The sequence below is a fragment of the Acanthopagrus latus genome, chromosome 21, assembly GCF_904848185.1.
Source record: "Acanthopagrus latus isolate v.2019 chromosome 21, fAcaLat1.1, whole genome shotgun sequence".
Taxonomy (NCBI): domain Eukaryota; kingdom Metazoa; phylum Chordata; class Actinopteri; order Spariformes; family Sparidae; genus Acanthopagrus; species Acanthopagrus latus.
The window spans coordinates 22,722,708-22,744,853 of record NC_051059.1 but is presented as its reverse complement, the minus strand read 5'-3'; the positions used below and the strand labels follow the sequence as shown (position 1 = coordinate 22,744,853).

Below are 22,146 nucleotides of genomic sequence, written 5' to 3'. Positions count from 1 at the left end.
AATGGTTTGTAATATATATATATATATATATATATATATATATATATATATATATATATATATATATATATATATATATATATATATATATGTAGCTAGAAGGAGATGTAAGCATAACAGTTTTAACTTAACTTGCGGACATATTTCATATTATAACAACCTTGTCTTTCTACGTACAGCCTCCTCTGCTTATGGGAGCCTACAGGTGAAGTTATAGATGCTGACAAATACAAACGTAAACACATATTCCTGCTTACAACCACTTTATAGCATGCTGTAATAGTTATAATTGCTGAATATGGGAGGTTACGTCTTGACTGTAGGGATCCAAAAGACATGTGGTGTTTTTATAACACATATACAATCTTAAAGAACCCCAAGATTGTTGAGTACAGTACTTGAGTGAATGTATTTAGTTACATTCCCTCCACCACACCTTGTTTGCTCTTGCTGCACTGAGATGGGCAGGGCGACGGTTCCAGTGACTGGGTCCAACACCACATCAGGCAGCTTCACCGCAGGTCTCTGTCAGAGTTTTTGGGTAAAGGCACCAGCAGAGAGTCTCGCGGAGGGACAAATCCCAGCAATACATCAAAGTCAGCGGCGCAGCCAGGAGAAGATTTATGGACATTTAACGCCAGGATGTAAGAAACTATCAGAAAATGTGCTGGAGGCAAGTGTAGGGACTTGACAACAGGCTTTTTTTCTGAAAACTTCCTGCTGTGATGATTTATAGGCTCGTCTGACGCAGCACTAAAAAGTTTCAAAGCAAAAAGAAATAAGAATAAAAAATATCTAACAAAACTTCTGACCATCGACGTTCACGGTCATCTCAACTTTCTCCAGGCTAAATTGAGCAGAGCCGGTGGATGTAAACACAACATGCTGTCACTCCACATCATCACCAGACTCCCAACAGGAAGTCCAATTAAGGCGCGTGTGTCAGAGGCAGAGAGGAACTGTGTGGCAACAATGCATGAGAGGATGGAGCTCACGTGTAGGCTTAATGAAATGCCTGTATCACTCTCTTTAAGAAAAATCAATGAGGTGTGTGATAATGTGCAACACTTAGTGGCTGATGAGGCAGCAGCCTTTAAATTTGACTGCCCCCACCCGCAGGGAAGGGTTTTTATGGTAAATATCATGGGAGGCTTCCACAACCTTCTCATTGGCTCAGAAGTCGGAGACCCCCGTCGTATAAAGCGGGAGTACCTCATGTAGCAGCCTTTAACCGCTGGCAGGCGTTCTGAGTCACGCTTGGACTTGAGCTGAACGGGAAAATACCTTTTTTACGCACGGAGCGCTTGGAGAGGCTGCGGACGAGAGCGCGCCGGCGATCCATTTTTTTTTTTTCCGAAGGAAAAAGGGGGAAAAAGAGTTGCAAGACCAACAGGTTTGTTTGTGTGTGTTCGGTGGTACGTGTGCACTTCATGGGGCTTTGTTCGGGGCGGAAAAGTTGTTTAGACTCGCCTTTCCTCGTGTTTTAAACGATCTGAGCGCGTAATGACAACTCCAACGACTTAAAGTGGTTTTATTTTGGGGAAAAACGCAGCAGTTTGATTTGTTGAAGAAGATGAGTTTGTTTGAGGTGATACTAATGTCAGTACCGCTAGTTTAAAAAGGAGAATTAGGCTATGTACAAGATATGTAAAGTATTTTTTTTTTAATGTCACTTTGTTTGCACAATGATTTCACATTTAATTTGAAAGTCTATTTCCGGACAGTCTTTTAATGTTTGAATTGTGTGAGAATGTGTTGTTCTTGGCTCCGTAGCCTTCGTTCCTTCACTAATTGGTTCAAGAGATTTGGTTTCCTCTGTGGGTGACAGTGACACACACAGAGTCCAAGTTCTTATTATTTAGTTATTCTGGGAAAATGTTTAGTAAACCTGAACACAGAGATGTGGTTCTGCTCATATGTGTGTTTGTTTTGCTCTCTCCTCCTCCCTGTGATCACAGAAGCTGTGAGCTGAGGCGTCTGAGTGGGCATGTGGCTCCTGGAGAAGCTCCGTAGCAGTGGGACACAATCCCAGCCCCCGCAGACAACAGAGGCCATTCCCGTCTCTGTTTACGCCAACGTCCTCACTCCGGACAAGATCCCAGATTTCTTCATCCCCCCGAAACTGATCTGCTGCCCGCCAGAGGAGACCCTCACCCCCGAGCCTCAGCACTGCTCCAAGCTGCGCCCCTCCTCCTCTGACCACGCCATCTGCATCCAGAGCCCCAGAGCACGGAGCAGCAAGAACCCCTGCAGCCCTCGCCTCTTCTCCCGCATGGTGGGCGACACCCGCAACCTCCAGAAGTCGGCCAACCGTCACATCATCCAGATAGAGAGCGCCGACGAGCCGGCGTCTGTGGACAGGGTCAGCTCTGATGTCAACACCAACGCAGACCCTCAGTCACAGACTGCAATGTCTCTGCCCTACGTCCCCAAGGCTCAGACCTCCTACGGGTTCTCCACCCTGGTGGAGTCTCCCCACACCCGACGCAAGGAGAGCCTCTTCCACAGCGACCCCAACAGCCCTTTCACCTCACCCAACTCCCAGAGGCGCTCCCAAGGGGGGACTCTGCTGGCTCCAGCTGACCCCAACCCCTACCGGTACTTCAGCGGCGGAGAGAGCGACACCTGCTCGTCAGCAGACTCGTCCCCGTTTAACTCCCCTCTCCTGTCCCGCTCTGCCTCCCTCCTGCGCTCCATCACACAGCAGACACAGGCCAAGGTGACAGCTGTTTCTGACTTTAACCGTCGACTGCTTTGATAATCGATAAATCGTCTCAAGGGGAAAAAAAACCCAAAGTTTCTGATTCCAGCCGCTCGGCTGTGAATGTGTCCTGGTTTCTTTACTCCTCTGTGACAGTAAACACAATATCTTTGGATGAAACAAGACATTTAAGGAAGTCAAACAACCAAACATCCAAACAATTAATCGAGAGAACGATCAACAGATTATTCCATGATGAAATAATTGTTAGTTGCTGTTAATGACACTGAGGGTTTTTTTTCTTCTTCCTGTGTGTTTACCCGTTGCCTTTTCTCTCTCCCTGAAGGTGACTCGTGCCAAGCGCACCCTGGCACGCCACAGCTCTCTCTCCACTGATGACTGCAGCTCAGCAGACAACAGCCCCAACATGCAGCGCCGCCGCAACCGCTGCCCCCCGTCCCCCGCCTTCAGAGGGTGCAAAAGCGGTGGCTCGCGGGGCGCGTCGTCGGACGTCCTGCAGCGTGAGCATACCATCAACCTCCACAAGGGGGGGACACTGAGGCTGAGCACTCACTACGACCCGGAGGCTGCCCGACTGAGGGTCCGCGTGCTGGCGGCCGAGGCCCTTTACGACAGGCAGACGGATCTTAAGAGCATCAACTGCTGCGTGGCGCTCTACCTGAAACCAGGCAAGCAGCAGAAACAGAGGAGCACCATCATCAAGAACAGCAGGAACCCGGTGTTCAACGAGGACTTCTTTTTCGACGCGCTGCCCAAGGCGCAGGTGAAGAGCCTGGCCATGAAGATAAAGGTAGTGAACAAAGGGACCAGTCTGAGGAGAGACGTGCTTCTAGGCGAGAGGGAGGTGCTGCTCAGTGAGCTGCTCGCAGGCCTCTAGGGAGCCGCTGTCAAGACCCGGCTGAAAGCAAGCAGCTCCACGTCTCCCGGGGGAGGCGCCTTTTTTTCTTCTCTGGCTACCTTTTCTATCGCACTCCACAGATGTGGCGAGGGCTGGGCAGGTGAAAGCATGCCGATCACGTCGATGACAAGGGAGCTGTTTCTCACGCAACCAGAATATAGAAGCGCTCTGTCCCGATCCAACACATGAAGGCCACCGTTATGTACATGCTTACCAGTGTATTAGCAACGTGAACAGTGGAGCTGTTTGTGCCTAAATATTGAGGTGTTTTTCCTTCCGATGTGGCTTAGTGTCACATCAGCCGCAGTGGTGACGCAGTGATAGTACATGTGGATTTTTTGCACGTTCCTGTGGTCCTCTGTGTACTGAAGAGTTTATATATTTTGGGGATTAGACTGTAATGTGCCCCTGGGTGTACTGTTGATATGACTGTTGTTACATGTGATGACATGTGAACACGTGAATAAAAAAACGTTAAACTCGCTCATGCTTTTTTTTTCTTTTTTTTTTTTTTCCAGCCTGCAGCTTTGTCTCTGTGATTGTCTTCTAATAATTCCTCAGGATCAAGCACGAGCCCGAGGAAATGATTACACCCCCCTCGTCCCCCCCGCCGCCCTCCAGCGTTCCAGTTTTTGTAAACAGCTCGCTGGGCCCCGGGAGGCAGGCGCAGGCTGGGTGTCATTTGCGAGGCTTTTAAATCCGGAATCTCTGCGCACGATATTGTCTTCCTGTGCAGCCGAACTCCCTGTTTAATTTCAGAGGCATGTTTACTACGCAGCCTGTCCTCCGGAGGGGTTTCAAATTGATATTAAAGGCAGCGTGAGGTTTAATCACGACTCTCATGAATCAAGAACTCTCCTGCCCATCTGTACAGCGAGGAAACATCTTCATTTATGTGTTCAATATTTGGGTTGAGGCACGAAGATACGTCTGCGCTGAGGGAGTACAACACATCCCCGCAGTCCTCACCAATACATCTGTCATGCACACAGTGGTTGTTCTACTAAAGAGCATCATCTATAAATGTGGATGTGATGCGCCCTCTACTGGTGGAACACTAGAACTACATCTCACAATCTGAGAAATACTGAATTATGAAAAGCTAATTTAATTGACTTGTGACCTGCCCTCGTACACAGTGGGACAGACGCTCTGATGACCCCGAAAAAGGAAAGAAAAACACATTTTACTGAATAAAAACACTGTGAGAACACTCTCAGGCTGATAATCGTACTCTTCATTCACTTATAAAGGGACACATTCATCTGTGAGCTTTAAGAACTGTTCAATGCTGCAGACATGAGAGCAGAGAGATAAAACTGGCAAAGATAAATTAAGTGTTTTTGCGTTTTGCAAATTATGGGAAAGAGACAAAATAAGGTAATAAACTCTGAATGGAGTGAAGCATTAAGTGTTTCTATACCTTTTTTTTATTTCCACTGATACAGAAGTCTTTAAAAAAAACCCATTTCTCAATCAGCGTCATGCTGTAAGTAATGGGATCCTACTTGAAAACACATATTTTATGCCCAAGTTAAAACAGTTTTGGTTATTTCACAGTAACCTCTGCTCTTCTTAGGGGTTTATAAAGTGGCTGGGACTCATTTGCAAAAACCTGATGACAGATTGTGCTGATTATAGATTTGAAAGAAGCCAAACAGCAGTCATTTATCATGAGATACCACAAGCTCGTTCCTGCGATGTTTCATGCTTTTAAAAGAATCTCAGCCGTCAGGGCAGCTCGCTTCCTGACATTAAGTGGGGTGACGGAGAGACTTTGCTGAGGTCAGTCTCGAAATGCTACCCAGGCACTTTAGAATTGAATAATTTACATTTACATGAATAATCATTCATTTTAAGTAACAATTACTTCTGCTGTTTGACGAGAAATGCAAGCGGGGACTATCACACAGCCTGACTGCCAATGACATTATAATTCTGGCACAGTCGTCTGAATTTCCTTGTAAACAACTCAAAGTTTTAGTGTATTAAAAGTAACTATGGTACGTTCTCGAATGTGTTGACTTGTTTGTTCGATTATGATTTTTGTTTTCCTTTTTCCATCTTTCGGTTTAATAACAAAGAAGTGAAAATTCAGATCTCTGTGATTGTTGCCGAGCCGAAGGTGTCATGTCATTACACCAACATTCAAATCCCCCCAGATTTCAACTAGCATTAATTTTTTATTTCATTTTCTAATCCTACTTCACAGCTCAGCTCTCATTAACAGCTGCAGAGTCCTGCATGCCACACTGCATTCATAAATATGAAAGTAGGTGGATGATTTTTCAAAGAGTGGGAAGATCAAATTACATCCAAGTTACAATAAATGTTGTGTTTTGCACAACTTTACAATTTGCATGTCAGTATTCAAGTCCCCTCTCTGGTCTTTGGCTTTATGTAGGAATGTGATGATGTTAAGATTAGTCGCCTACAGTTTAATACCACATTGTTCTTACTGTGAAAATGTTTGTAAGATCTATAAAGAACATTTTGTACACAGGAGTCTAGAGATGTGATATTTATCTGGTAGGTGATGTTTGCAAAGGACAACTTATTATTTCTTTGTAAAGGAAGCATTTAAATCCACTGTTGGATGCTGAAGCTGGGGCCTTCATTCAGCTCTTCTTCTTCTTCTTCTTTTTCTTCTTCTTGTCTCGAGCATCTCAGTTGCGGATGTCAGATGGCTCTTCTGCTGCTTGTCACCTCTGTTGGTGACTGCTGCAGAGTCCTTGTCCTCTCCGGCCATCAGCTGTTCGTCCTTCCGCTGACAGACTTTTGAATCATCACTGTCCAACTTAGACTCAGCTTTCTGTCACCTTGCCTTTTACCACATGGCAATGATTCAGTGACACCTTCTGTTGTGGAAGTCTCTGAAACATCTGGCTCTGATGCTGTGATGCCAGATGTTGGATCAATAACCATCTCAGTGGGCTCAGCAGGTTCTGGAGCTGGTCTCTGCACGTGTCCACCAACCTCTCAAGAAGTTGCACAGTGGCCCAGTGGCTAGCACTGCTGCCTCACAGCTAGAAGATCGCCGGTTCGTGTCCCGGTTGGGACGCCTGGGATCTTTCTGTGTGGAGTTTGTATGTTCTCCCTGTGCAAGCGTGGGTTTTCACCGGGTACTCCGGCTTCCTCCCACAGTCCAAAAACATACTGAGGTTAATTGATCATTCTAAATTGTCCGTAGGTGTGAATGAGAGTGTGTGAGAGTGTTCGTCTCTATGTGTGGCCCTGCGATGGACTGGCGACCCGTCCAGGGTGTCCCCTGCCTTCGCCCTAAGTCAGCTGGGATAGGCTCCAGCCCCCCCGCGACCCTGCAGAGGATTAAGCGGCGTGCATAGATAGTACAGATGATGGATGGATGGATCTTCTTCTGTTAAGAGGTTTGATCTGCAAAGGCTCATCAATATTCGTTTATTTGTTATTTGTTCATGTGCTGTTCCTCTTTTTTTTTATGCACATTGATGAAGTCTTGATTTTCAGAACTCTGGTCCAAATAAATCAGACTTTTGGCTGCAAAAATGAGTGTGACAAGATGCCCCGCTCTCCCCTACTCAACATAAATATTTATATCAACATATATTCTTTACAACATGAAAAAAAAAAATTAAAAAAGAAGAAAACAGCTGCTCCATTTAAATGGTAATTTGATTCCCAACACTGTGGATACATAAAAACTGTATCACACTGTATATTTTGCTACAATAAATTTGATTCAACACGAAAAATATATATAAATAAAAAAATACATTTGATTCAACACAAATATATATATACATATATATTTTAATCTTTGAACTTTTTATTCTATTACTGGACTAACTCTTCTTCTTCTGTATCTGTTATCAGTTGAACGTCTCTTGTTTCTGGGGGTGTGTTCGGTTTGTGAGCCGGGAATCAGCTGGCACTGCCCGTCGACGTGAGCTGCTGCGAACAACCGTAACAAACGAACCCATCAGCTGGTAGGCCCTTTAACTACCGAAGTGCATCATGGGGAATGTAGTTCTGTAAAGCGGCTGAATCCCTCCCGCTCCGGGAACAAGGAATTCCGTCAAAAACTACGTCACCCACAATGCCTTGCTGTCATCGTAAACACAGACCTGTCAAACAACACAAACGCCATCTTGACAGCACCCTCAAAATGGCAGAAAGATGTGAGCTAGAAACCGAGTCCGAACTAAGACTCCTGCCCGGTGCTGTTTAAAAACAGACTCGACAGTTGGTCCAGAACCGAGTGGTAATGGGGTTGGTGTCCAGCGCGGCAGCTCAGAGCCTGTAAAATGGACATTAGCACGGCGGTTTTCAACGCGGCCAGAGATGGTAAGCTGAAACTTATCCAGAAGTTGCTGAGCAACAAAACTCCGGAGGAGCTGGAGGCTCTGGCCGAGGAGAAGACCCAGGGAGGCACGCCTCTGCTGATAGCCTCCAGGTACGGACATTTAGAGGTGGTGGATTACCTCCTCGAACACTGTAAAGCGAATGTCGAACTCGGGGGGGCGGTTAACTTTGACGGCGAGACCATCGAGGGGGCTCCGCCGCTGTGGGCGGCGTCGGCGGCCGGTCACCTCCCCGTGGTGAAGACGCTGCTCAAACACGGTGCCTCGGTCAACAACGCAACGCTAACTAACTCAACGCCGCTCCGAGCTGCCTGCTTTGACGGCCACCTGGAGATCGTCCGCTACCTGGTGGAGCACAGCGCCGACATGGAGGTCGCCAACCGCCACGGCCACACCTGCCTCATGATCTCCTGTTACAAGGGCCACAAGGAGATCGCCAAGTTCCTCCTGGACCGCGGTGCTGATGTCAACCGCAAGAGCGTGAAAGGAAACACCGCCCTCCACGACTGTGCTGAGTCAGGCAGCCTGGACATCATGAAGATGCTGCTCAAGTGCAACGCTCGCATGGAGAGGGACGGATACGGGATGACTCCGCTGCTCGCTGCAAGTGTAACAGGTCACACCAACATCGTGGAGTACCTGGCCCACCAGCCTCGCACCTCCAGGGAGGAGCGCATTGATGCGCTTGAGCTCCTCGGGGCGACTTTTGTGGACAAAAAGCGGGATCTCCTGGGGGCGATGAGGTACTGGAGAAGGGCCATGGAGCTGAGGCAACCAGGGGACAAAATCGGATCTCTGGCCAAGCCTCCACCTGGTCCCCCTATCCCTGCCTACGGCTGTGCACAGGAGGTGAACACTGCAGAGGAGCTGGAGGCTCTGATCACAGACCCAGATGAAATGAGGATGCAGGCCTTGTTAGTTCGAGAGCGCATCCTGGGGCCGTCCCACCCAGACACCTCTTATTACATCCGCTACAGGGGAGCTGTGTATGCTGACTCGGGCAACTTTGAGCGCTGCATCAGCCTGTGGAAATATGCTTTAGACATGCAGCAGAGCAACCTGGACCCTCTCAGTCCCATGACGGCCTCCAGTTTCTTATCTTTTGCAGAGCTCTTCTCTTTTGTTCTCCAAGACCGGGCCAAAGGCACCTTGTCAACGCGCATCACCTTCCACGACCTGATGACTGTGCTGGGGAAAAGCGTGAGGGAGGTGGAGAGAGCGGTGGCGCAGAGGGACAACCCACCAGAAGCTCCGCAGTTCACCAAAGCCCTCTCCATCATCCTGCACCTCATCTTCCTGCTGGAGAAGCTGGAGTGCAGCCCCGAGCAGGAGCATCAGAAGAAGCACACAGTGTACCGCCTGCTGAAGCTCAACCCTCGAGGCCGCAGTGGCTTCACCCCTCTCCACATGGCCGTAGACAAGGAAACCACGTCAGTGGGCCGCTACCCTGTGGGCCGCTTCCCCTCCCAGGCGGTGGCAGCTCTGCTCCTAGAGTGCGGCGCTGACGTCGACTCGCGGGACTGCGAGAACAACACTCCGCTGCACATCGCTGCCAACAACGGCTGTCCGGAGATTATGGCGCTACTTATGAAGGCCGGGGCTCACTTTGACGCTAAAAATGCACAGAGGAAGACGGCCTACGAGCTGCTGGATGAGCAGAGCAGCGGACACCCAGCCCTCTACCCGCTCAACTATGTCACCCTTCAGTGCCTGGCGGCGCGTGCAATAGAAAAGCACAGACTGCCCTACAGGGGACTGATCTCTGAGGAGATGGAGGCTTTCATTGAGCTGCACTGACTTCCACCTCTGTCCCATGAAGAGGCACCCCTGCACTACTTTTCCTGTTGACCCCCATACCTTAGTACGACCTGCCACAGACGTCCCGCTCCACGCCATTCTCCCTCTTCATTGTCTTCTTTTTGACATCCGCTTCGCTCCTGTCAGACCAAACCGTAGCAATATACATCCAGCCGCAGGGGTTCAAATCTCTGGCTGATATCTGGTCAGTTATTGCTCGACTTCTAACCTGAAGACATGTAGACTTTCAAAGTGATTGTTGGTTCCTACTGCTGTTTAAAGCTGGGTGAAACTTCCAACTTAATGTAGGCTTTAATGCATTTTCCCCCCCTTTTTTTTCCCAGTTAAAAGGAGACTTATGATACGATGGTGCTTGTGTGTGTGTGTGTTTGGTGGTGGCTGGACTGTACGGAAGATGGGTTTTAGCATTTACTGATAGGAAGCACCTGAACAAACTAGCCAGAAAAAAATAAAACATGCATGGAAATGAAGAGTGAATATTGTAGCTCACTTGCAAATTCATTCAGAAAAGGATGTGTTTGAACAAACTTTGCTCGCTGGCAGTTTTTCTTTGCCCGGTTCTGCCTGTTCACACGAAACCATTCTCTATACGGGAAGGTGTTGATTTTACTGTGCCAAATGTCAGCCACCCAGCCGTGTTCTGTTACAGACTGTTAACTGGTGGCAGAAAATGAAAAGCAACTAACTTAACTTTAATTATAAGGAGAGGTAATAACCTACAGGTGATACAGGAGTTACATGAAGCTTCCAGTTCCAGAAGATATTTGATATTGTCAGACTGTGACTTGATTTGACTTGGCTTTATAACTTTGAGGATAAGCATCCTCTCAAGGTATCCTCATGTGAAAAGAGCAGGTGCCATTGTTTGGCTAACACTCCCCAGTTCTCCCCACATATGTTTTTAACCTATGCAGTTTATGATATTCCAATTAGAGGCCATGGATTCACTACATGAACATATTTTTCATGGGATTTATTCTTCCATTTTACATGCTAATCCTAACCAGATGTTGACCACTGACCAGAGGCTGCTTCACTGACAATGAATTGGCATCTCGAGAATGTTTTCTTAAGAGATCTGCCTATGTCCAAATGAATAGTTTCAAACTGGAGCTCAAAGTGTGCCTACATACCTCTTCTTCTGTGTAATGTTAACAAAACCAGAGATGTCTAATTCGCTGTCAGAGAGGCGGCATCAGAAACAGAGCATTTTGTGATGATAACGGAGCTCAAGCCCTCCAGTTATTCTCCATTAGAAAAGTCTGTTCAAGATCATGTGTCAATTCTGTTTTTGGAGTGAATTTTCCCTTTAACCTCGGATGCAGCTCACAGAAATGGAAACACACGGCTCCATTCCTGCATCTTAGTCTTATTTTTAAATGGTCTCTCTTTTGTTCATCTTGTGTCATCATGAATGTTTTATTTGTTTGTCTGTGCGAAGCACCACCAAGTCGACTGCACACTGAGAGGCTCTAAATCCGAAATAGACAAACTTACATTCAGGCTATCTGAACAGTCGCTGCCTTTCTCTTTCTCAACTGATTCGTTTAACTGATGATAACTCGAGAACAAAAGTGTGTTGGAGATACTTGAATAAAATTCAGTGTCGCAACATGACCTGTGTGGAAAAGCTTTCTTTGAAAACTGTTTGTTTTAAATACGTAAACTGAACATTAAGCATCTAAAGATTGGTAATTGATTACCTCCCTCTCCATTGATCTGACTTACTGCAGGTTCTTTTTATCTTAAGTGCTGGTTGCATTTGCATTAAGAGCGTCGTCATACATAATTAGATGTATTTTAATGCTCGGGATTGCAGCACATTAAAAGCTCTACAATCCCATCCAGGCAGCCAGATCCATAAAATACTCTGATTTAGAAAAGTGGTAGACAAACTCTTTTACGTTACGTGATATCAGAAGAATACTAAAAAAACAATCAGTGCCCATTTATAATCAGCTCTTTATACCAAACATGTGCTCTCCGCTGCTCCGTCACATGAACCTGAGGACACTGAAATAATGCATAACAGAAACTTGATCTTTCTGAGTCCTGCACTCTTCAAGTATAAATAGAGCGCAATTAACGTCACTGCTGCGGGGCAGCAGTAGAGACAGGGCACTTACCCTGCTAATTTTAGGGATCTTTTGCCCTAGCTTCAACTCTGAAAATGGGAATACTGTAATGCTATACAGTCGGGCAGGTCGCAGTGTGACTGGCGGAGACAGTACACAGACAACAGAGACGGCATTATTCTGACAGGAAACAGAAACAGTCTGAGCTCATTTATTTTAACGATTAGTCCGACTGAAATATAAACTATCTGCTATCGATACTGTGAATGTGACAGGTGTCATGTTGATACAGTCAGCAGAGGAACACCAGCTGGGTAAAGAGGGGTTCAAGTCCCCCCGGACAAAATGCGACCCCCGCCCCCGTTAAATGAGATCATAGATCCGAGGGATCGCTTTAGCTGACCTGACCTCTGACCTTCCTGTAGAGGGTGTCTGGTGATGTGGTAACCATTATGTTTAGCCTCAATATCTTGACAATGAAAGCTCGACCTATGATGTCAAGAGGTCAAAGGCAGCTCCAGGGACAAAGAGGAAGTGTCTCCTGCGCTGCCTGGCGACAAAGAGCAATAAGAAGTACATCCTCTGAATTATAAAGATTTTCTTTGTGCTACATTCATCTTGGTTTTTTTTTTTTTTGTGTCATGAAGTTAAAATAATTCTTGGAAGCATTTTTTTCTTGCCATGGGACACGATGACACACCTGATCCTGTACTCAAAAAACCCTTTGTGTTCATTTTTTTTTTTTTTTTTTGAAGAGGCTGCACCAGCACATAATAGTGATCTCCCACTAGATGTCAGTAGCAACAAAGAAAATCAATCAGAGCGGCAGCCTTTGTCCCCTCAAGACCACGCTAAGGACTCAAAAACTGTAGCTTCCAATTACCGTCACAAGTGGTGGCAGTTGGTTAATTTTGCTGTCAAGCGGTCTCTTTGTCGGCGAGCGAGGGAGAGAGAATGAGTTGTTCAGAGTGACTTTTTTTTTTTTTTTTTTTTTTTTAACCAAGCCATTAGGCCAGGGCTGAGGATTCATTTGTAATGCATCAAGGATGGACAAAAATACAGGCAGGGCCGGAGTTGCTGACGCGGTGTGTGGCGCCGAGCTGAGCGGTGGTCAGCAAAGACGCGAGATGGCAAGAAGAAAAAAGCCTCGTTCACACAGTCCTGAAGCGTCACGCCAGCCTCCAACGCCACGGCCCCGACACCTCACACGCTGCCCTCGTGGCGGTTGTTTTTGTCACGTTGTGTGACCTAAATAAGACCAAATCGTATGAAACAAAGGCCTGTGTCGCCTGAGAATGTGTTTTTTAGAATCAGTGGGGCTTCTCTTATCATTTTTACATTTTTTTTTCTTTTTTAATGATGGATTGATTGATTACTGGCATAATTAGTTGGTGAATATTTACAGTAATTGCACCCGAACGAGATCTTCCCGTGGTGTACAATTCATAATGGGTGACATCTGCACATAAGAAAAGGTCAGTCTTCCCCGGTATTTTACGCTTTGTTCGTATTGTATAGTAAAGGTCAGGTATGGATAATTGGTACCCTGTTGTCCTCGGTTGGAGAGTTTGCCATTCGCTATTTCCTTCCTTGTCATTTTCTCTTTCTAACAGCCCAAATTTGTATCAAGGATCAGCACATATAATGTGACAAATGAGTAATTTGTTTATTGTTAAAATTAGGGCTGCACAATCAATCAAAATGCTTTTTAAATACAAATGTGTGACAAAACAGCATCATAAAGAAGTTATCCAGATGTAACAGTGTTGGATTGACAGAGATCCCAACACGATTTTATCTTTTACTTCTTATTCCTGCTCAGCAACACTTTGCAAGCTCTTGCTGGAGGATCCCAAGGTCTCACTGTGACCATAGAGCCACACAATTATCAATTTTCAGCTTCAAATCATTTGTTTTTCTGTTCGGTGAAAATAAAAATTGTGATGTCAAAATTACCATTAATCTTAATAACATCAAAATCAGAATTTCTTGCAAAATAATTGTAATTAGACTTTTTTAAGCCTCCTATTATCATTAAATTTAATGGAAATACTTTTAAAAAATACGTCCGTTTCACATTATGAAAGGTGGAAAATATTCAAAAGGTGCAATATGTAAAATTTATTATTAGTTTAAAACATTATAAAAGTAACCAAAATTAAGACAGAATAACAATGACTATTTTGAGGTTGTTTCGAAGACATCTATGTGTTGGGTTGTTAAAATACCTACTGAAGTTAGCATGCTGCTGCTAATTCTCCTGTGTGAACAAGACCGACACTACACCAGTGCTCTGAGCAGAACCGCTAGCTGCACGGCTAACTGAGCTAACAAGCTAACAGTAGCTACAGTTCAAAACATTTTTTTAAAAAACAGTAAATCAGTGACCAGAAAAACAGTGACAGTTCTGACATTGTTTGAAAGCCTTCTATGTATTGAGTTGCTAGCTGCACAGCTACCTGAGCTAACTCGCTAACAGCAGCCATAGTTAAAGTTCTTCCTCCATATTCAACTCCTAACATCTATTGTCCTCGACCACAGTTACCTGGTCTGTATGTTTGTGTCGTCCACCTCCTGTGGAGTTCTGAATATATTCTAATAAAGTCCAGGGTGAGCTGGTGTCCCTGCTCCAGAGGATCGCAGAGGGTCCGGCTGTAATTTAGTGAGGGAGTTCTGCTCTGTAGGAGCTGTCACGGAGCTCTGACCCTGTATCCCTGCCAGCAGCTATAATTAGACACTATATTAGGGGAATCTACAGGGTTTCAAGGTGCTTATCTTCATTTTGGCCCCTGAGGAGCACTGTGGAGGAAATCAGCCACCGCCGCTACACAAGAGCAGAGCTTTCCTCAGCGGCCACCTCTTTGCAGCAGTCAGCGATCCAGCCGGAGCAGGAGGTGTGTGTGTGTGTGTGTGTGTGTGTGTGTGTGTGTGGTTGGTGATGGGGGTAATAGGGGGTGATGGGGGATACGGTTGCTATTGGAGACCTTGCCTGCATCACGTCATGTGTTAAGGAGGGGGAGGGGGGAGGGGGAGGGCTCCGGTGTGTGTTAGAGAGAGAGAGAGAGAGAGAGAAAGGGAGAGCTGGGAGGGGGAGGAGAGGAGAGGGAAGGAGGAGGGCATTAAGGAAGGAGGCAGGGAGTATCAATGACATCAACCAGCAGTATCTGAGGCCGCCCGACCAGCAATGCTCTCCCGACAAAGGGGCTGAGGAGCAGCCGTGACCCGCTGCGTTCCCGAGAGCTCGGTCGGTCGACAGCCGGACAGGGCGGTGCGGTGCGGTGCGGTGCGGTGCGGTGCGGTTGCTGTTTGGGGGGGGGTGGAAGAAGAGAAGAAACGCCGGCGATGCGTGCATGCGTCCCGCTCCACAAAGGCAGACCTTTCTCTGAGTGGAGCTCTGCTGCCACTGGATTACATTCATCCCCGCTGTTTCCGAGGAAGCTTCCAGCTGCAAATCCACCCACATGAACCGAGCGGACAGCGGAGAAGACGGAGCACTTCCTACCAAGGTAACCAAGCATCCTTTAACACCGCCGTGCACCCCACCCACACCTATGCACTTGTCGAATACCCCCCCCCTCTTTTTTTTTAATATAGAGGGGAACTAATGAAATCTCACCTTCTGCTGCCGGGGGGTGAGATCTCACCGTTCACCCCTTCATCTCCACATCTCAAGGGCCGCTTCTGTGCGCTTGGTGCCTTTTCCTCCCCCCCTCTCCCTCTCTCCCCTCTCTCTCTCATCTGAGCATCACTTGAGACTTTGTTCCGAGCGGGTTTTGGGTGAGGATCAGACCGCGGGGCTGTGCAGACCAGGCTGGGTTGGCAACAGCGCTGCCAGTGAGTGAGTGCGCGTCCTCCCCTCCTCCACCTCCACCACCATCCACCATCCACCATCCACCCCCTCTTCATCCCTCCTCCCTGCTTATTGTTGGCAGGGCAGCATGGGGGACGGGGGGCAGACTGGCAGAGCCTTTTGTTCCTCCTCATCCGCTCTCGTTTTAAAGTGTTTTTTTTTTTTTTTTTTGTGATGGCCCTTTACAGCAGCAGCCCTCCAGGTGTAGAAGAAGAGAAGAGGGATGAAAAAAAAAAGGCACAGCGCATCCTGTAGATCTGTGAGGGATGTTTAGAAAAAGAAACAAAAGAGGAAGTCCTTCACTTCAGTTCAGTTCAGTGATGCCACAGCAAAGTAGAAATCCATTTCTGTTAACGTCTCACTTTTTGAGGAGGCTCCCAGGCGGATTATACATTCAGTGGTGCTGGTTGGTGTGGAAGGCACCAGGTGCCAAAGCGGAGGGACTTATTTAACAAGACTGTTCTCCAGACAATGGACTGGCTGCTGCATCTGCTGCTCTCAGGCTCTTTACTTAAAACAAGCCCATCTGCACATATAGGTTCTGTTGTCCTCTCCTATGTCTATAATTACACGCAGCAGGATTTTTGATGTTAACGCAGCCACTCAAGCGCGCAGCCGGAGTGTAATTTAACGATACATGGATTCATCCTGACACATTTTTCCGAGGGGCTATTGCTTGTTTGGGATTTAATCATGTGCACTCCAAATGCCCGTTTAGGTTCTGTGTGTTTCTGCGCTGTGTGGCCCTGCGTAAAGCTGGAAAATCGGCACTGTCGTGGTGAATCCGAGGGAGGTCTTCCTTCCTCGCACACAGATGGGGGGAGAGATTTTCCCTGGGGCACCGTGCGTTTGCTGGTTATTGTTCCAGACCATTTCCACATCCCTAATTATTTTAATCAGGCATTTTTACACATGGATTCATCTCTTTAGAAGATTTTTCCACCCCCCTCCCAGTTTTCCCTTCATTGGCTTTGAGCTCCACTGAAGGGGTGGCGGAAATAACACAAGCCACATACTTTCATGGAACCAGAGATCTGGATATTTACATTATTTTGACAGGGAAAAGTCATCACGGTGGGGCAGAATAATTCAGCCGGCAAATCTCGTCTGTCTGTCTGCCTCGGATCAAACACGAGTGAGCCGAGAGACGCTCGGCCCCACAGGTATTCATCCCGGCGCTGTCAGGAGCAGCAGCTTATGAAATCAGCGATGGCATGTTCTCCCTTAAATAGCATTTCACAGGGTTCAACCATAGGCCTCAGTGGTTTCCTGCTCTTTCCAAGCAGATACCAGCGTAAGATCCATCCACACTCGAATATGCCGGATGACACGGGCTCCCAGTGGAGCAGCTTTGGTTTCACGTCAAAGGCCTCATTGAAGTCTTATTCCCCGATTCTCGCTGCAGCTTTACCCTAACTGCTCCGCCGTCTTCCTTCCCCTCCCCTGTGTTACATGTTACATGTCCATGGATTTTTGTCAGGACTCTCCATTAGCCCTGTTGGCCCGTGTCAGGCTGGCAGGAAGGAGAACATCAAGGCAGGCGGCTCTGATGCCGAGGAGCGAGGCCCCCTCCTGTATTACAAGGAGACAGAAACTTTGTTGTTGTCTCGGCATTGATATTAATTGACCTTTTCAAAGCCTTTTCCCGAACAGTAAGCTTTTGTCTGCTCCGCTTCTCTTCTCGTTCATTCCGGAGCGGCTGGAAACAAAAGCGTACAGCGTGTGCGGAGTGAACCCATGAGGGGGCTGGCAAACATGCTGGAAATCATAAGAACAGTAGACTGAGAGGGATGGCTTTATGATGTTAAAATGTATATCTGCTCCACAACAAGGGAGCTTTAATCCGAGTCCTGTGGGAAATATTCAAACTGATGTCAAGTCAGTTTAACAAAGCAGAAGAGCCACAGAGGAATCCCAAAATGACTAATGTTTATTTATTAATCAAACCTTAGTCCAAACAGAGATTCTCCTGATGTGCGTTATCTCCAGTAAGGATGTAAATCTGTTTGTGGAATCAAGCTTTAAAACACGATCACGCAGTTTTATTGTTTAACAGCAATTCTGTCGGCTAAAATGAAGAATTGTGAACCGATTCTGCTTCAAGATGTTGAAAAAGGAGGCGTTTAAGTTCCTGTTGTAGATGCCTGGTGTGTCACTCTGATGGCGTGGTGTGTGCTCTTACTGTGTTCACATCAGCTAAACAATCGTGTGCATTGATTCTGGAGAAAAAATAAAATAAAATAAAACTCTTAATCTCTAAGATTGATCGTGAGTCATGAGACGAGATGAAGATTTCGTGTCACGATTATCTCGTCCAGTGGAACCGTGATTCACCGCGTTATCCAATAATCATCAAAATAACATTAAACCGTGATAATGAAAGCTAAGATCACACTTGAACAGACTTGTAAGCTCTTCCTGTACACATGAAGAACAAAGAAATCCCCCCTGTTGGTTTTTATTTAAACACACATCCGGTTTAACGTTCCAGCCGTGGTGACATGTTCATGTGATTCAGAGTAAATCAGCAAACCGACAGAACCGTACGTGAGCGAGCTGGACGGCCTTCTCAAGTCATTCATGTGAGGAAATTTGGCGATTATCCCAATAATGACATTCACAAGGATCACCTTATTGTGTTTATTTTATCCCAGTCCACAATAAAACCAAGATTGAATCGTGCCATTCCAAGATAGATCACATCAAATGATTCAAAAGTCAACTCAGTTTAATGAACCTGAGTATCATCAGATATCAGTTTAAAACCAAAACCTCAATTCATAATTTTCCTTCACATCCAGACTTTCACAATAAATCCAGTTATTACCGGAAAACATGGCCGAGTGCAGCATCCAACATTTTTTTTTTTGCTAAAGGTAAAACGTGTGAAAAGAAACAGCTTCACGATGGGAAATGTTGTCGTGCGGCAGAGAAGCCCTGGCCTGCGAGTCCTTGTTCTTCCAGATGTAAGAAAAACATGTTTTGTTTGGTTCGGGCCTCGACAAATTAACACCTTCTGTGATTTTGATGGAAACTGTGCACCAGAAAAAGTAATCACTCCGTTGAACTTGAATCATAATGCGATCGTAAATCAAAATAAAAGCACACCCTGCAGCCTCCACTTAACCACTGAACTGCAATTAGTGTTTAATACATACGGGGGACGACTGAGTTCTGTGTGAATATAATAAATTACATCAACTGGATGCGAGAAACAACAACAACAACAGTCTCTCCATTCCAAGATGCAGCTGAATACTGACTAATAATGCCTGATGATAATAAATAACGATGTGAAAAATGATTTAAAACACATCACACTCCATTGTCCTCCAGCTGCAGCACCCGTGTTGGTTAAAGAGTTTAAATCCGCCTCTCTGTCAGTCCAGTTCTGGCTTGTTTGACGTCCCTCCTGAGCTGCACGTGATTTAAGAAGACAGTTTTTTTTTTTTTTTTAATATTCATGTTGAAGTCAACACACACGCGCCACAGCCTCGCTGTGCAAAGATGCCTCTCAATCTGTTGTTGAGGGTCTCTGAAGCGAGTCAGACCCATAATTATCCCTTTCTCACCCATTTGCCAAGTCATGTGTGTCACGTGTGCATGTGTGTGCATGTGTGTGTGTGTGTGTGTGTGTGTGTGTGTGTGTCGTTGCCGTCCCCGTGTGCTCCTATGAGTGAAGGCTAAGAGATAGGTTGTGACTTGACTGATGCCCTTCTCCAGATGAATCAGAGATTCTCATGTGTCAGCAGGGATGAATAATGCACACCCCTTCGCTGCCTCTCCTCTTCCTCTCTTCCCCACCTCTTGTCTTCCGTCGTTCGCCTCCCTTTTCATCACAGCTGCCACATCTGAAGACATCTTCACCTTCCTCCTCACCCCTCCCCCTCCCTTCTTCCTCTCCTCCCCTTATGCAAAAGAGGGCATCATATCGCCCCCACCCTCACCCTCACCATCACCGCCGCCGTTGCTGCTGCCGCCACCGCCGCTGCCTCGCTGTCCTCTGGTCAACCCCTCTCTCTATTTCAACAGCTCCCTCCTCCTCCTCCTCCTCCTCCTCCTCCCTCCTCCTCCTCCTCCTCCTCCTCCTCCTCCTCCCTCCTCCTCCTCCTCCTTCTCCTTCTTCTTCTTCTCCTCCGCAATGGGATTTGGCAGTTGTCTTTTTTCCGGCCCGAGTTCTTTCTTTTGCAGAAGTTTACCGCACCCTGCTTGACAACAGGCACGATTTTTCTTTTCATCCGGCTGACTTTTTTTTTTTTTTTTTTTTTTTTAGCGCTGAAAATGGCTAAATGTGTTGATGTACACAGCTCATTATCCAATCATGGGTGGAGGGAGTGCAGCCATTGACTCGGTTTGACAGTTACATCCCTGACTGACAGGAGTCATTAGGAGGGTAGGGCTGACTGACAAGATGGCTGACAAAGCAGGAGACAAACTGCCTAATCAGAAGTCGGGAGAAAGAGTGGGCTCCGTCCGCTTTGAAGTGCACTGTAAGCCGCCAGCAGATGTTCAAACGGCGGAATATTCTATGCACCTTGCTTCGAGCGCCTGACAAGTCCTCAAGAGTATTTTTCAAGTCATGGAGGGGAAAAATCTCCTCGGAGCGTGCACAGAGGGGGGGCTGGATACATTTATCTGCGCCCAAAAATACACCCTGCAAAATATTAAATGATAACATCTTTTGTTCGGTTTTGATTCATGCGGTAGGACGAAGCCTCATGAAAGCCAAAACAGGAGAACTGGATCTGTGTTTGTCATGTGAAACCTTTTCTTACTAATCTGTCAGAGCCGTTGTATCGCTGTTAAGTGAGATGTCTGCACAGAGCCCAGAGGATGCTTAAAGACATCACCCACCTGTCTGCTGCCATCCGGCATAAGATACAGAAGTATCACCGGCGTAACTCATCCACAGCAGTGGACTGGTTAATCAAATTTGTTTTGGCACTGAGACTTTACAAACACAGTTTCATTTTACATCCCCAGTGTTGAAACTTAAAGGGTCGGCCGTGTTCGAAAAGCAAACACCTTCTCTATTGTGTTGTCAAGATGCAAAATGGATCCGGGATCCCAAGTCAAGATCCTCAGTCGACTGACATTCCAAACGAAAGTTAACAACAATTATTCATATAAACGATATTTAAAGAACATTTTACCTCACAAAACATAAAACAGCATCAACATAATTGTAATTGTTTGAATGTTTTCTCTTTCCTCCTGTACGCCAAATTGAGTCTTATTTTCCGGTGACCCAGCTCAGCTATAGCCTGCAGCCAGACTTTAAATGAAATGAATTTGTACCATTAAAACACAAAACTGCATTTTAAGATGACTCGGTTTTGACGCAAGTTCTAGCTATAACTCGCGTTTCATTGTTGGCGTTATCCGAGGAAGAGTTGAGCGCAAAAAGCCGCGTGAATTCATTCGTCCAATCAGCACAGCCGTCTGAGTGATGTAGCCAATGAGACGGCTGTGCTGATTGGAGTCTATTGGTCTATTTGGTTTGTTCACGTACTGTACTGGAAACTGAAGTAAGAGGACAATAAACTCTGCAGTCTTTATGATTTGTCTGAAAAGCAGATTGCGGAGGCCTCTGAGATCTGAGAGGGATGTCTTCCTGTCTTCTACGGGACGAATCGCCTTGAGAGTCATTACAGATATTCATGCTCTCAGCAGGATGTATCAGATGGTCGGCTGACTTTTCTTTCTGAACTTTTGAAAAGATCGACACTTGTGGGTTTGAGTGAAATGCCTCAGCAAACATTGGACGGAGTGCCGTGAAATTTGGCATGTCCTCCACGGGAGGAGTTGTAATAACTTTGTTGATCCCCTCGGCTTTTCTTCTGGCACCGCTACGAGGATGGAAACGTCTCAGCTGTTGGAAGAACTCCCATGAAGTTTGGCGTAGACGTTTCTCGTCCGCCCTCAGGATGAATTATAACCCGACTTTCTGGTGAACTGCCACCATCGAGTCCAAATGTCCAGGTTTTTTTGGACAAATACCTTCAAAACTGTACCTTTCTCATCAGCCTCAGCTGTACTGTGCTCAGTGCTTATTAGCAAATGTTAGAATATTCATATGTTAAACCAAGGTGTTGATTATTGTAAAGATACAGCTGCCTCACATCAGCTCGTTTGCAGTGTCATTTAGAGCATGTTAGCACGCTGATGCTCATTTAGCTCGGAGCGCTGCTGCGCCTGAGTGCAGCCTCACAGATCTGCTAGCAATGCTTTATTCTCTTAGTCTTGTTTTAAAAAACGCCTCATCAGAGTAATTCTCCATTACAATAACATTGTTTTTTTTTTTCTAATTTCCTTTGCGAAATAGCCCTGGCAGTTCTGTGCCATCTATTCCAAGTCAAGTGTGTCCTGTTGTACTCAGCTCCACATATCCAAGAATAGAAAAAGATTTTGGCATGCCTCCATTTGCCGGTTAGTGAAAGAAC

The 22,146-nt window shown here is 46.3% G+C and overlaps 3 protein-coding genes across 11 annotated transcripts in view; all 3 read left to right on the top strand.

The window, feature by feature from the left end:
• Positions 1–958: 958 nt before the first annotated feature.
• Positions 959–4,103, top strand: LOC119011259 (C2 calcium-dependent domain-containing protein 4C-like). The gene is made up of 3 exons (XM_037084229.1): positions 959–1,393; positions 1,959–2,719; positions 3,048–4,103. Exons 2-3 carry the CDS (start codon positions 1,988–1,990, stop codon positions 3,597–3,599), a joined length of 1,284 nt encoding a protein of 427 aa, XP_036940124.1. The 5' UTR covers positions 959–1,393; positions 1,959–1,987; the 3' UTR covers positions 3,600–4,103.
• A 3,473-nt stretch (positions 4,104–7,576) lies between these two features.
• fem1a (fem-1 homolog a) lies at positions 7,577–11,395 on the top strand. Its single transcript, XM_037084489.1, has one exon. It carries the CDS (start codon positions 7,904–7,906, stop codon positions 9,755–9,757), a length of 1,854 nt encoding a protein of 617 aa, XP_036940384.1. The 5' UTR covers positions 7,577–7,903; the 3' UTR covers positions 9,758–11,395.
• Positions 11,396–14,978: 3,583 nt separating this feature from the next.
• The window catches only part of LOC119010936 (receptor-type tyrosine-protein phosphatase S-like), a 73,930-nt gene continuing 66,762 nt past the window's right edge, over positions 14,979–22,146 (top strand). For 7 of the 9 annotated variants that reach the window (XM_037083553.1, XM_037083552.1, XM_037083544.1 and 4 more), the window contains exon 1: positions 14,983–15,359. The gene's annotated coding sequence lies outside the window, so the exon portion shown is untranslated. Of the gene's footprint in view, positions 15,360–22,146 lie in introns of all 9 variants that reach the window. The other 2 variants (XM_037083551.1, XM_037083548.1) reach the window with 2 other exon arrangements.

Excerpts from the sequence above, each read along its gene's own strand:
- LOC119011259 (XM_037084229.1), top strand. The coding sequence starts at position 1,988 with ATGTGGCTCCTGGAGAAGCTCCGTAGCAGTGGGACACAATCCCAGCCC. Across the intron at positions 2,720-3,047 it reads CACAGCAGACACAGGCCAAG|GTGACTCGTGCCAAGCGCAC; the intron begins GTGACAGCTGTT and ends CTCTCCCTGAAG.
- fem1a (XM_037084489.1), top strand. The coding sequence starts at position 7,904 with ATGGACATTAGCACGGCGGTTTTCAACGCGGCCAGAGATGGTAAGCTG.